Source organism: Cucurbita pepo, chromosome LG13 (genome assembly GCF_002806865.2).
Source record: "Cucurbita pepo subsp. pepo cultivar mu-cu-16 chromosome LG13, ASM280686v2, whole genome shotgun sequence".
NCBI lineage: Eukaryota > Viridiplantae > Streptophyta > Magnoliopsida > Cucurbitales > Cucurbitaceae > Cucurbita > Cucurbita pepo.
The window spans coordinates 5525412-5540171 of record NC_036650.1 but is presented as its reverse complement, the minus strand read 5'-3'; the positions used below and the strand labels follow the sequence as shown (position 1 = coordinate 5540171).

Here is a 14760-nt window from a genome sequence, read left to right as displayed (position 1 = left end):
CCCCCCCCCCCCCCAAAAAAAAAAAAGCCAAATACCATTGGTATCATTAATTTGTGCTTCCAGTTGTTGATCTCCCAGATTTCTGGCATCACAGGCAGATATCATAGTAGAACCACCCTGCAGCATGGACAAATAACAAATTAGANAAAAAAAAAAAAAAAAAAAAAAAAAAAAAAAAAAAAAAAAAAAAAAAAAAGTTGCAGCTATACTATGTCAATTTCATGCAATTTCATATAGTAGAACCATAAGTTATTTTATGTCAATTTCATGCAATTAAAACTTTCAATAATAAAATAAAATGAGTCTTTAGAACTAGTGTTATCGATATAGTTTTTTCGGTAATGAAAAACCATACCATTGAGATAATGAACAAACATACAAAACTAATAAGAAATAAGAAGCAAAGGATAATTGAAAACTCTTTGGTTATATACATCCAGAGAAAGATTTTGAATCTTGAATCTAATTGAAAACAAAACCTCCCCATCTCCACCCAGAAATCCTCCTATTTCTCTTGAGTCATTGTTTCAAGTTTATTTCAGTAGTGCACTTGTAAATTAGACTAGTATCATGTGTCTCTCAAGTTAACACGAACAAAGGCAGACTTGAAATAAGTTGAAGTGGAATCCATATATTACCTGTAAATCACAGCATTCATTTTCTTTCTTGACAAACCTACATAAGGCCAGAGAGTGAATATTTCGTACCCAAAACAAAATTAGTGAAAAAAAATACATACTCACGTTGATATTCTTTTACTCTCATCTTCCAATAATGTGAGCTTATTTTCCTGTAGCATTTTCCGCCTCACGGCCAGCGAAAGATGGTCAAGCTCATCAGAACTGATACCACGATTCATTCTAACACCCGAAACAGAGCGTGCTACTCCATGTTCAAACTAATACCCATAGTTCATCTTCATCAGCATTAGATAATGAAAAACGTGCTGCAAAGATAACAAGAAAGGTTCAAGAACAGAGGGTTTCCCAAGTTCTGTAAGAGAAGACCCAAAAAATTGAAGGTGGAAGGAAAGTTTCCACGGTTTGATGAGGAATGAGAAGTGAACGAGTAAGCAAGCGTTCAAGAAGGTTGCTGCTAACCAAGGCGGAGAGAGGAGAATTTGAAGCCTATTGCCCGAGTTTTTCCCTCTGGTTATGGCAAAAACAATGAAATATAGAGCGCGAAAAAGGGCTGCCTCGAACCAGGAAGAAGACGGTCGCCCCATCCAATTCCAGATAGATGCTTACACATGCACCGTTTGGAAGAAAAGTTGAACCAACCGAGTTGGTTCGGTTGGGTTGAGCGGTTCGATTATTTATTTTTAACTATTTAAAAAAAAATCGCATTATTATATATTTCATCCAAAATTAACATTAATAACACATATTTTTAAAATTTAAGGTTATTTTTAATTATTTTTTTTAAGTTTATGAATATTTTTATTAATTTAATTTTTTAATTATTTTCAAAAATCATATTTATCCACGATACATATTATATTAATAATAAATTTTTCGTAAAGCTTAAATATCAAACATTCACAAGTTACAACACATTACTAACATCGGATACAAACGTTAAATATTTTAAATTTTTATAATAATCTTAAAAGTAAAGTATGGTTGGATTGGGTTGTAACTCGACTTTTTAAGTTGGTCGGGTTGACCGAACAAAAAAAATATCAACTCGACAAAAAAAAAATTCAATTAAATTTTTATGGATTGGGTTGGATAGTCTATATTAATTGAATTTAGACGGAGATATTTCAAGCCTCTATTTATTATAGATTATATTCGTGAACATACGTGGTAGAAAAAAAATTAAAGTTTATTATTAAATTAAATAAATGTGTCTATGCTCTAATCTAAATAATTTATTATTTAATTGACTCGTACAAATATATGATATATTGTGTATGTACTGTTGAATGATGAAAGTCCTACGTCGGCTAATTTAGGGAATGATCGTGAGTTTATAATCAAGGAATACTCCTTCCATTGGCCTGAGGCCTTTTGAGAAAGCTCAAATAAGCCATGAGAGCTTATGCTCAAAGTGGACAATATCATACCATTGTGGAGAGTCGTGTTCATCTAACATGGTATCAGAGCCATGCCCTAAATTTAGTCGTGCCAATAGATTGGTAAATCCTCAAATGTCGAACAAATGACTCCAAAAGAAAAGGAGTCAAGCCTCCACGAAGGCATAGTAAAAAGTGACTAAAGACTCCAAAAGAAAAAAGGAGTCGAGCCTCGATTAAGGGGAGACGTACTTTGTTCGAGGGGAGGCGTTGAATGATGAAAGTCCAACGTCGGCTAATTTAGGGAATGATCATGAGTTTATAATCAAGGACTACTTTCTTGATTGGCATCAGGCCTTTTGGGAAAGCACAAAGTAAAGCCATGAAAGCTTAGGTTCAAAGTTAACAATATCATACCATCGTGGAGAGTCGGTTCATCTAACATGTACAATAAATTAATAATAATTAATTAAATTTATAAAACCAGATCTACAAACTAATCTAATTGACATGATAAATATAAGTAGTGATCATTAAACGTGAATTAATGGTCGATGGCTATTAAATTCATCATTAAATTAATTTTAAAATTTAAAATTGAAAACATATCTTATGTAAGGAATGAAAATTAAATTAAAATTAAATCGGTTAATTTAAACTAATAGTAATAAATTTGTTGAACGTAATTATAAAAAGAAAAGAAAATATTATTTATTTATAAATATTTTATTTTAAACAGACATTTTGTTACGTTCTATATTCGTAATGCCAGACTGGAGAAAAGGAGAAATTGGTAAATTTACATGGCGAAATGAGTTGGTCCAGTTGGGCCGAGTCGGTAGACAATTCAAGGCCGTCTCTTACCAACTTACGTTACCAGTCACAAAGCGTCGTCGTCTAATGCGACGACAATAATTACCCAATCGATCGCACACGCTCTCTCTCACACACGCTCTCCATTTACCCCGCTCAAAGCCCTAGCTCCGGCTTTCCCCTGCACGCGGCAGTGGAGAACCTTCCAGATTCTCTCTCTGCGTCGCTTTATTTTCCGATTCTTGAATTCTCAAACAAGCTTGTTCTAGGGTTTTTCCGCCCCTTGCTTTGCTCAATTCGGCTTCAGCACTCAATTTGTGCGAGGTATGCGTGTGTAACTTTTTCCGTCTCTGTTGTCTGCTTTCGTTTTCCAGTCTGGCGAGATTCTTTGCTGGAAACGGTCTTGGAACATCTTAATTATGGTGACTTTTGCATTATTTGCAGAGATAATTTCTTTCGGTTGCTTTACTGGTTGCATTTGCGTACGCCTGCCCTAAACAATCCCTCGAGCGACCACCGGCCTCCGGACGCTTCAGGTGCTATTTCCTTTTTCTATTTTTTTATTTTTTTATTTTTAATTACGCTCTATCTTTTTACTTCAGGCGTCAGATTATACGTTACTTTTTCGTTGTGAGATTCTAGGTACCGATTGTCTTGCGTGGTTTTTTCTTTAAGGAAAGTTGTTCCTTGGATGCTTTAGTCAGTTTTCTATCTGCGGTAGTAGGTTCTTTAGTATTTGTTGGAGTTCTTGTAGTTTTGATCGTTTTGGAATCAAAATTTTATTTGATCTGATTGGGATCGAGCTACTTAGTTTCGCTACTCTATTTTTCTCTGTCATAAGGAGGGAAATAAAGGTAGTTCGTCGGTTGACTTAACGGGAAAGAGATCAAATGTGTTGAATGCTGGTTTTTTACTGTCTGCTTTATGATCGTGTAGTTGCAATATTTTCCTTTTTTTGTAGTTAGCTTTGAGGCTCCTTGTTTGGCTGTCTGTTTGTATGTCCTCTCCCCTGATTTTGTAATATTTTATTCTCTCCATGAAAGCTCAATTCTTATTAAAAAAATATGGAGTCTCAAAACTTTTGGTAATTTTCCTTGCTAATTGCTGGCTTTTTTTTTTTTTTTTTCCTTGAATGCGACTGTGACTGTTTATTTTATCAAAACATTTAGATTCTACTAGGCCTTCTGTTTTGTATACTGCTTGTGCTGTGTTGCTAATACTTATCTCTTGTATTATGAGCAGGGTTGGGCTGCACTGAGTTGACTTCTAGTATTTTCTGAGTAAAAAGTGTTGAGGTCGATGGATGACTGGGGTAATGCTACATGGTTTATATTTTAGTCTTTCATTTTTTTCCTTAGGTGATTGAATAAGCAGTGAGTCTATAAAAAAGATGTTGTGTATGTTTATATGTTGGTCATTTGAACTAATTTTCCTCTTTTTATTCTAATTATTTTTTTGGTTTGGGTAAGAAACAATTTCATTGATGCATGAAATCACCACAAACATTCTCAATTGGTCATAAGGGAAGCACATGTATAGGAAGCAAAAAATTTGCACTTCTACACCAAGAATAGCATAATAAATAACTAGATCAAAGAACACGTTGAAAAGATTTCCTTTGTCCATAAAAAAAATCTTTGGTTCTCTCCTTCCAAAGAATCTAAAAGAAAGCGGGAGTAGTATTAAGCCACAGTATTGCCTTTACATACTTGAAGGGATGGCCCAACAAAACAATACTAAGAAGATCCTCCACATCTTTAGGGAAAACCAGGGACCACCCAAAATCAGCATAAATTATATTCCATAACCTCCTAGCAAATGAACAATGGATGAATATATGACCGTGTAATTCATCATTTGACTTACACAACCAACACCATCTGGGGGATATGGCCAATTGGGGCATATTCCTTTGGAGAACATCTTTGGTATTGATAGTTCTATTATTAGTATATAAAGCGCAATTCTTAATTTGTTTNTATATATATATATATATATATATATATATATATATATATATATATATATATATATATATATATATTATATAAATTTAGACAACACGTGAAAATGTGGATAGAATGGATGATCATAATCATATAAAATGCTGGACTTGAGTACGACAAAGACACTACAAAAAAAAAAAAAAAATAATAAATAATCGGATGCATGTGTATGTTATAAAGCATTGTATGTAACATGTGGTTGTGGTTTGAGAAAGACTAGAAGAGACTGGATATAGGTGCTAGATATGGGAGGAGGAATTCATATGTCATTATCCAAGGAGCAGATGATGAGATCTAATTTTAAAATGAACTAAGGGGTAAAAATTGCAGATATGGACAAGACAATCTATACTTGTGGATGTGGTGGCATTGGGTTTTAGGAATTAGGCCATGGTTGTTGCAAAAAGAAAAAAAAAAAAAAGAACTGACCTTGTCATTATTTTACCGATTTTATTTTTCTTCATTTTCTCTGAAAATGTGCCCATAGTGCTCTTAACATGACCCAACTCTCAACTGATCTGAAGTTCAAGGTTGTACATCCAAGTACATGTGTGTAGTCTGTTTATCTGATAGTTAAGGCTCAAAAGTCAATATGGAACATCCTCATACCTAGTGCTGTTTGCTCTTAACATTTCCCAACTCCCAACTGATCTAAAGTTCAAGCAATAGTCATTTTATACATCAAGTACGTCTGTGTAGTCTGCATTTCTGTTAGTTAAGGCATCAAAAGACAATATGGAACATCGCCATCCCTAGTGCTGTATTTGTTCTTCCTCCTAAGTGCATATGTTTAATTGTCTAGCTAGTTGTGCTTATATATGTAAATGGTTTCTTTCAGAGGATGAGCACATTCCACCACTCCAGAAGGAGCAGCCAAAGAATAAATGGGACGATGAGGATGTGGATGACAACGATGTGAAAGAATCCTGGGAGGATGAAGATGAACCTGCACCGGTGAGAATTTAGTGGTTCTCTTACTAATGATGTTTGTTTCATTGACCATTAATGTTAAGACCTAAGATAATGACAAAGAAGTTTTTCGGTGATTGTTAGTGATGAAATTGAACAATTCATGGTCTAAACTAGTCCAACATCTAAAACATTGTGGTGAGTTTTTTATTCTAAGGTTGGCAATCATTAATAGTTATAGGCAGCTTTATTGAATTTCCTAAAACTGGCAGAAACGGAAGTTTTTTTTTTCCTTTGTAAGTTTGTGGTGGAGCTCACGTAGAAACTACGTCTTGTTAAGGTTGGGGTTGGTATAAGTTATATTTTTACACTTTTTTTTTTTTTTTTTTTTTTTTTTTCCGGTCTCCCAGGTTCCAGTGGTTAAACCTCCTCCTGAAACCGCCCCAAAGAAACCAGCAGCAAAAACTACTGAAAAGAAAGCGAAAACTGTTGTGGTAGAACCTAAACAGCCTCTAGATCCATTAGCTGAAAAACTTCGCCAACAAAGGTGATATTAATGTGATTTGCTTTGTAGGAACTTATAGCTTAACTTTTATCTACTTTATGGGTCTTTGGATTAATATAAGTGAGGTAGGAATTTGAATTTGAAATTGTTATGAATTGTTTTGTTGTGATGGGCGAATGATCCCTTCTACCAATACTGTGGATATAGTATGACATGGGAGCAACGATGTTGAATGTGCTTTCTACATTTACTTGGCAATTCCAGAAGCTTTTTATCGCAGAATTATCTCTGAAGGGTGGCTGTGAGGGATGGGGGGAGGAGGGGGGTGAGCTTCTTTAGAAATAAATTATATATTTAATCCTAGATAGCAAGGGTGGCTGTGAGGGATGGTGTTGGCCAAATGCTGGACTAAGCCAGCAACTTGTCTTCCATCGTCTGGCTCAACAGACACCACTGGCAACTTGCTGGAGATGGTAGAGCACACTGAAATAGAATGAGAGAAAAATAGAGCCCATTGAGGTGAAATACTGAGAATGGAGTAATAATCAATAAAACATGATAGCTACCCGTCTCGGTTGGAGATGTGTACTAATGTTTAAAGGGCTTTTGTTTGTTTTTTTAAATATTTTTCTTTGTTAAACCTAATTTTTATACAGGAAGGTTTCTTGTTATACATGTCATATATTTTTGTATATTTTATATGTAGTGTGCCTCACATCAAAAGGCCCACATTTTTTCATCTGATTGTCGTTGGTCCTACTGGCTATTGTGCTTCAGTGCGCCTTGAGCCTGGTTGAGCGTGGTGTGTGGCCAATTTTGTCCTGTTTGGCACCTGCACTTGCTAGTCGTTGTGCAGTCATTTGATTTCTTCTCCTTTTCTTTTCTTTTCTTTTTTTTCATTTTTTTTTCTCTCTCTTGTTAGCTGAAGATCTCCAAAAGTAGCCCATGTGAAAATGAACACATTAAAACTTAATACAAAGAGCCTATGCTTGTGTCTTTGGCTGTAGTGGTATGCTCTACATATGATCTTAATCACTCACTGAGGTTTTGTTTTCTTTTTGTTTCCAAATTGTGGCAGGCTAGTGGAAGAAGCTGATTACAAGTCCACTACCGAGTTGTTTGGAAAGAGAGGTGATGAGAAGACTCTTGATAATTTCATTCCAAAATCTGAGAGTGACTTCTTGGAATATGCAGAGCTGATCTCTCATAAACTTCGCCCATATGAGGTTTATACAAATTTTCCTTCATTGTCGTTTCTATCTTTCAATGTATGAGCATAACTCATTCTCATGAGCTTCCCCTTAAATATTCTTGTTGCAGAAAAGTTTCCATTATATTAATCTGCTTAAAGATGCCATGAGACTGTCGATGAGTTCTTTAAAAGCAGCGGATGCTAAGGAAGTTGCTTCTTCTGTTACTGCACTTGCAAATGAAAAACTAAAAGCGGAGAAGGAAGCCAATGCTGGAAAAAAGAAGACGGGTAAGTACTTACATTTATACTCCAATGCTGTCTTCCTTTTCCGAATGCCTTACAACGTTTTAACGAACCAAATGAGTGTGTTGTGACGTATGCGAACTGTTTCATTTTTTCCTGTTGGGAACTGCTGCAGCTGTGAAGAAGAAGCAGCTCCATGTTGAAAAAGCAGACGATGACATGATTGCCAATACGTATGATGCTATCGATGACTACGACTTCATGTAATTGCTCCAGTTCAACATATAGCCCGAGTATCATTGGTTTTTGGCCTGCGAATGGAGGTCAGGTTATTTGGCATATCTCCCCTTCAATACACCAATAGATTTATTCCCGAGTGTCTTGTCTCAATAAGGTTCATGTATTAGACTTGTGTATGGCATATCATTATAAATTTTGCTCTTTTACTTCATTATTTTGTTCAATAGAGCCTTTGAGAATGTAAAAGAATGCGGTGGTCATTTCATTTCAACTCAGATTGTCAAGGTTTTGTATGTCGTGAATATTGTTTCCTCCTACTTGATTTACATTTTCTTGCAAAAAGTCGTTGGTTCTATAAAAATTCTGAGTGCTGTATTTTTTGTGTCTAGTTTCTTNCCCCAAGCCGAGTAAAACAAGCACGTGCGCACACACTATATATATATATATATATATATATATATATACACATATATTTGGGTTGCGATGTAGCGTTTTCAGAGACTAGAAAAAGATCGAACATTTTAGTTTTCCCGTGAAAGTTGCTAATTTCTCTTTACAAATTTTTTCTTTGGCCAAGATTTTCATCTTCTGCAAGGCCCCTGCACGTTTTTTAATTCATAACATGATGATAATTTAACATAACAAAAGGCTCCTTTGTTTGAAGGATTGAAGGACCAAAGGATGTGTTTTCCTTTGGTGGGGGACTCTATCTTCACGAACAACGCTCCACGATTATGTCGGTGGCTATTTTCGACGTTGATCTTTAAGGGTCCTACAGTTTTGAAGTTTTCGACATTGATCTTTAAGGGTCCTACAATTTTGAAGTGATCGAAGAGAATTTATTCAACGGCAATAAAGAAAAATTAAATACAAGCATTAATCAATTGTAAATATTTCTAAGAAACAAAACTTGATTTAGATTCTCCTTTTTAGTGGAACATAAGGTGATGGGAAGAAAGTTAGAGACCATGACTCCTCATATAAAATGATCGATCTAGGGTTCCAATTGTGCTCACTGAATGAACAGATTTGTTACCTTTTCCACCAAACTAACTTAATGGTTGTTCAATCACTTGATTTGAGTTCATATTACAAGAATGAAGCGGCAAAAATGATAAACCAAATTTATTATTAACTCAATCAAACAATTATTACTGATTAAAAAAAAAAAAAACATTGAATGCGGACAAGTGTTATGAACAAGGAACAAAAACTAAATTCACCAAAAGAAAAAAGTGAAATGCTTGGAATAGAACAATCAGGAACCTTTTCATAAGAATCGGTATTTGGTATCATAAATTAAAATCATATTAGGTTGTACGTTGAGAATGAATCAATAACAGATGACTGATAGGAATTATCAAAATAATGGGTATAATAATGCTTCATCCCGTGTAGTTCTTTGAAAATTAGACAAAACCAAAAGGGGCATTCACTAATTTACTTGCAACTAGAAATTGGGGAAAATTTTTAGGAGAAATACGAGCACTTTTGTTCAAGCACCCGGTTCCACCAAAGAAGCCCAAAGCCAGTTTTTCATCCGTCGCCTCCACAACTTCCACACTCACGCCCGGATGCTTGCGGATCTATTCATAGTATTTCAGCAGCAGCTTTCTTTTGCTGATGAATAAATGTATTGGTGGAGATTGAAACCCCCATCAAGTCTTAATGCATTGCACTTCTACGTTTTGGTTTTGTCACAGCCTCAAGAAACCGATACATCCAACGGTCTAGCATTCCTGTGATTTTAGCAGAAGAAGTCATCATTTTTGGGGCTGGAATATTGATTAAGCAATGACTTCAGCACACTAAGATATGGGGGTTCCGAGGAGTGATTATGCCTTAATATGATTAGAAACTAGTACGCACATTCATTTGTTGTACTGAACAAAAAGAACTCAGTATGACCCAAAATGATTTACTTCAATCTGGAAGTGTTCTACTTCTATGTTACTTTTGCTTAACATGATCACATGAGGATTCCAAAATCACACAAAGCACATCAATAATTTCTCAAACCTGTCACAGCGAAGGTACCACCTAACACAGCGCAAAGCCGAGTTATGAAGTGGAGAAAACTTCGTCTTTCTTCTTTGATGGTCACTGTGATTGGTGATAGATCATATAAGAAGTAAACAGCTGCACATCATTGAAAACGATGGTAAGTTTCAACCTGGTTTCTCAAGGAGTTTGAATAACCAAATAAACATCATTTAGTCCTGTCTATTAACATTTGATAAATTAATGTCAAAGAACATATATAGTTTTTCTAAAGCCTATTCCTCATGGGGTAAAAATACATAGAATTCGTGACTGTAGAATGTAATCATTATAAAAGGAAATTATAACATGAAATTGCATTAACCAACCTGGCCACGACCTATCGAAGTCGTTCATAGGTGAGAAATATTCAGTGACTGAAAACTGATTGGTAGGTAACACATCTTTTGAGATATATTTATATTCAGTTGGAACAATCTGCAACAAAACATGGAAAACATGTAATATAGTTAAATATAGTGTTCATTGGTTTGTCGTAAACAGATAATAGCTAATGAGAGAAGAATTAGTCGATCAAGTAAAAGACGATTCCTAATTGGAATAAATAGGGCAGACTCAGGTGCAGTACACGGATCCTATTATTACCATCTAACTTCTCAGATGTTATTTAGTATGATTTCCTGATTTTACAAATCAGTTCATGCTGCACTATGTGAGCTACACGGGCAATGAAAGGGAAAGTGAGAGCGTTGAGGTGCAGGGAGGTAGCTCCGCACCTCCAGCTTCAGTACGTGCATTAATATACATCAAATTATCTTGCAAACTTTGAAATAAAAATTTATGCGCCAAATGTATCTTAAGGCCATGCACGGGTTTTTACCTTTATATAATATTTAAAGGTCCCACTTGTGTCATGTAAAATTCGAACTGTATCATCAAGTGGGTTGTGAATTCCAGGGTATTTTGGACCAAAAGACAAATCATGAATCATGTGACTGACATTCACATGTTTAGACCCTTCAAAAATCTGCAAAAAAAGAAAAGAAAACAGAAAAAGGTCAAACTAATTATTGGAACAGGGAGGTGAAACACGCTTCACAGAAAGACGTCATGAAAACAAGGAAGAAATAAAAGGCAACACATCTTGCATTTGAACTAAACTCCCAAAGTTGTGTCAATTTCTACAACATGAACCCATGTTAATGTATATTGGAGGGAGATCAAGATCAGGCGAAGAAACTACACAAAAGAAAAGTAAGGCAAACTAACCGTTTGGGCCACAAAAATGTTTAAGCCATGAACTGAAATATGAAAGTTCCCAGCAACCCTCTGAACATCTAGAACTCCATAAACCTGCAAAAAGATTGCACTTGTCTCATATTTAGAACCAGCAGGTAATAATCTTACAGGAATTGCATATAGATTACCCGACAGCCTTGACCTTCTGCTATCGCTTGCTTAACCTTTTTGACCAAATCTTTAGCAGCTTGATCAAAGCCGTGTATATGAAGATTATCTTTCTCCTCTTCATGATCTGTCAAAAAGTTATATAGATGACGTTATTTTGATGCAAAAAGAGAAGTAATTTAATTATACAACAGATTTAGGCATTTCACGAAGTTGGCAACTAGGCATCTCATGAAACAGAAGAGCTTGTGTGGTACACGTAAATCTATCCAGAGTGAGAAGTCACATGTTCTCAAGTTAAGCTCTAAATTCTTTTAAAAGCATAATACTTTACAAAAGGAGACCATACAGCTAGAGGCATCCAAGGCAATCACCTAGGGCACCGCTTGGGCTTGCATAAGGAACACACCTATCAAAGTTCACCTAAGTTTAACATTGACCATTTAGCCACACCAATTTAATATTTAGAAAAGCCATGGAATATTAACATCTCAAGGAAGGGGATGCAAATCGATCCCATGACCTTCTAGTTGAATCAAAGATCACCACTGATACAAAATAAGGTGTCGTAATCATGCCATAAGACTTCATGATGGATGACAAGATTGTACCATACATGTTTAGATGTAGAGAAGTTTTATTGTATTTTTCAATTTTAGAGTATTATTTTTAAGGTTTTAAGTTACCATTAGTCAGGGGTCATTATGGTATTGAGAGTTACCATCTTTCAATTGACCATATGTTACTTTAAGGTTTATTTTCAAGGCTATAACTAGACATTCATGTTGTTGCTTTAGTAGGAAGATTTTGGATATTAAAATGAAGTTATATTATGTTTCTTAAGCCATAAACTTGTTCCTTTGCATTTCTTGTGTTTAAATTTCCATGATAGAGTCATTCAAGTAGTCTTGATCAAGCTATCTTGTGAAGTGAGAAACAAGTTTTTTTTTATCATCAAGGTAATCTATTCCAAAGCTTTCCCTTGGGTTGATTCCTTGTCGTTTTTTAGATTCTTGGATAGTTTAGATCTAAAGGTCTTGTTCTTCAACAAGGTTCTTAGATCAAATCCTAAGAGTTTCATACCAACCACCAGTACGACCTATCTTTGAGGATATTTCGAAAGGCAATTTTTTAAGTTCATTTACGAGGTTAATGGGTAACTGTACATTTAGTAACTGCATTAACCTGGTGTAAACGTTACTACACTTTTAACAATTATAGCTTGAATGATCTTTTGGCCTCTTGGATGAACCTTTTGTGTTCTCCTTTGACCAGGAGTTGGCTTTCTTCCCCTTTTATGTACTTTTCCATTCTTTCAATGAAAATCTCTCATATTAAAAAAATTAACAACAAAATGATAGTAGTTTATGATGTGGTGGTGCAGATTAGAGATGGAGCTTCAACACAGGAGCCACAAATACCTTGGTGCAAAGGAGAAGGGAATCGCAACTGACGAGGTGGTAAGTATTAAAAAATTAATAAAATGAACGTAGTTCATGATGTGGTGGTGCACATTGGAGATGGAGCTTCGACACAGGAGCCACAAATGACTTGGTGCAAAGAAATGGAGAAAGGAATCGCAACTGACAAGGTGGTAAGAGGAAGAATTGTAATGGTTTTTGCAACCGATCCAAGAAAAAGGTGCTACTGAGATCGAGGTGGAGGCTGGCTGGCCGGTGCAAAGATTGAGGTGGACGGAGATGAAGTAGAGAAGGGAATATGGTCTTTATAAATGGGAGTGACAAAGACCGCTTGGAGAGAATACAAAGGAAAAGAAATGAGGAATGCTTGCATTCTAGAGTTTGAAATGAACGTCTTTTTTCATAGAGAGAGAAACTACTTTAAATAGTAGTATTTTTGCACGCTAGCACGTTATATACTTTCTTAATGCAATTTTCATTCTTTCAATTCAAATCTCTCATTAAAGAAACTAATAATAAAATGAAAGAAGTTCATGGATGATATTGGATTTCTCTTCTCAGAAGTCAGAATATCTTACCTTCCAGATAAAATAAATGAGGATTTTCCCCCTCAATGAGATAAATTACAATTGATTTAAGATACAATTATAAAAGTAGTAACATTTATCTTTTACTCTGATGGTTTAATGATAGTATTATGTATCAAAGTATCCAAGAAGAAATATAAGATAAAAAAAAATAAAACTTTATAGGCCAACAATTATGTGGATAATGAAAAAAGGTAGTACCATGATTGTGAGCAGCGTGTTCCTTCTCCACAAGGTCAGACACATATTCAGTGCCGATGATATGGCCATCCCTGTGAAGACGAAGCTGCAGAAAGCAAGAAACTCTGAACTAATCAGCATGCATATAGATTACGGAATTACCTCAAGACTATGCTTGTAAGTATAGCAAAGAATGTATACTGGAAAATATGAACATATGAATTGCAATAATCCTTATTTTGGTTGCACAAGTTTAGTTAAGATAGAGTGTTGTACACTNGGGGGTTATTTGCCAATGACATGGGAAGCTGACAAAAAGGAAGGAAGGATTGGCTCTCAATCTAACCCCTTCAACCCTAGAGGAATGTGGATGCATGCATTAGCACCTAAATGTTTGGCCCAGCAGAATTATTTAGAAGTTTATGACAAAAAGTCGCTCATGTCCTCATCTCCAAATCTCAAATTAAGCTCATTTCCTCATCTACGTACAAACTTTTCACTCATTTGGATGCCAAGAATAATATTTTCTATGTAGTATATGATTACGAGCTTAAAAGGAGAACTAAGATGTTATGGACTAATGTCGGGAAAGCAGTTTTGTGGGGCACATGGACAAAGGACATAAGATATGAAGTGGCTTCTTGATGTGTTCTTCTGGTCTAATTAATTCCCATTGAGGTGCTTTCTTGTAATACTCCAAAGGGGATTTCTTTACATTACATTCATATGTCAACTTTTCAGTGATGGAGATTTCGTACAAAACCAGGATACATTTACTAAGTATTTATTTGGTATTTTCCTTGCATAGAATGCATATGAAAATAGATAACATTTATATATTCTAATTAATTTCATGTTAATGCTCGACAGATTTCATGTTTAATTAATATACATCCATCACAAAATGACACACTATAAATGATGTGCAACAACTACAAGAAGTCAACAAAACCAATTAGATGTTTCTAGGCTGACAGATAACAACTGACAACTGTCATCTGTAACAATCATTTATTTCATGTTTCCATGAGTCATATTCATCTACAACAAGTGATGATGAGCATGGTTTGCCATTGCCTTCACAATGATTGAATGGTGAAAATTCGGGTTCTGTCCCGAAACAATTTATTTGATGTTTCCACGAGTCATACACTTCTACTTTGTCCCATGCATGGTTTTTTTTTCTTTTATGGGTTCTTCTTTCTCTCTCGTTTTTTTTTTTGGGGGGGGGGGGGGGGT

At 35.3% G+C, this 14760-nt stretch overlaps 3 protein-coding genes and 1 long non-coding RNA gene across 11 annotated transcripts in view; 2 read left to right on the top strand and 2 right to left on the bottom strand.

Annotated features, from left to right (window-relative positions):
* The window catches only part of LOC111808937, an 11917-nt gene extending 10701 nt beyond the window's left edge, over nucleotides 1–1216 (bottom strand). Inside the window, exons 1-4 of one of the 4 annotated variants that reach the window (XM_023695187.1) lie at nucleotides 1101–1213; nucleotides 744–946; nucleotides 639–675; nucleotides 36–117 (exon numbers count right to left, since the gene is read on the bottom strand). In XM_023695187.1, the coding sequence (XP_023550955.1) occupies nucleotides 36–117; nucleotides 639–675; nucleotides 744–859 (235 nt within the window). In that variant the 5' untranslated portion in view covers nucleotides 860–946; nucleotides 1101–1213. Of the gene's footprint in view, nucleotides 1–35; nucleotides 121–638; nucleotides 676–739 lie in introns of those variants that run through there. The other 3 variants (XM_023695188.1, XM_023695186.1, XM_023695189.1) reach the window with 3 other exon arrangements.
* A 1682-nt stretch (nucleotides 1217–2898) lies between these two features.
* LOC111809232 (eukaryotic translation initiation factor 3 subunit J-like) lies at nucleotides 2899–8286 on the top strand. The gene is made up of 8 exons (XM_023695646.1): nucleotides 2899–3154; nucleotides 3275–3366; nucleotides 4073–4142; nucleotides 5675–5790; nucleotides 6156–6292; nucleotides 7329–7476; nucleotides 7571–7730; nucleotides 7861–8286. The coding sequence occupies exons 3-8, from the start codon at nucleotides 4130–4132 to the stop codon at nucleotides 7950–7952; spliced, it is 666 nt and encodes a 221-aa protein (XP_023551414.1). The 5' UTR covers nucleotides 2899–3154; nucleotides 3275–3366; nucleotides 4073–4129; the 3' UTR covers nucleotides 7953–8286.
* A 911-nt stretch (nucleotides 8287–9197) lies between these two features.
* LOC111807985 (endoplasmic reticulum-Golgi intermediate compartment protein 3) overlaps nucleotides 9198–14760 on the bottom strand; it is a 9243-nt gene continuing 3680 nt past the window's right edge. For all 5 annotated transcript variants that reach the window (XM_023693734.1, XM_023693735.1, XM_023693733.1 and 2 more), the window contains 7 exons: nucleotides 13543–13627; nucleotides 11354–11460; nucleotides 11196–11279; nucleotides 10807–10953; nucleotides 10295–10403; nucleotides 9945–10064; nucleotides 9198–9664 (listed from right to left, as the gene is read on the bottom strand). In XM_023693734.1, coding sequence (XP_023549502.1) covers nucleotides 9591–9664; nucleotides 9945–10064; nucleotides 10295–10403; nucleotides 10807–10953; nucleotides 11196–11279; nucleotides 11354–11460; nucleotides 13543–13627 — 726 coding nt within the window. In that variant the 3' untranslated portion in view covers nucleotides 9198–9590. The remainder of the gene's footprint in view (nucleotides 9665–9944; nucleotides 10065–10294; nucleotides 10404–10806; nucleotides 10954–11195; nucleotides 11280–11353; nucleotides 11461–13542; nucleotides 13628–14760) is intronic.
* On the top strand, nucleotides 11246–13241 carry LOC111807986. The gene is made up of 2 exons (XR_002817012.1): nucleotides 11246–11320; nucleotides 12718–13241. It is a non-coding gene; the product is annotated as an uncharacterized LOC111807986 (long non-coding RNA).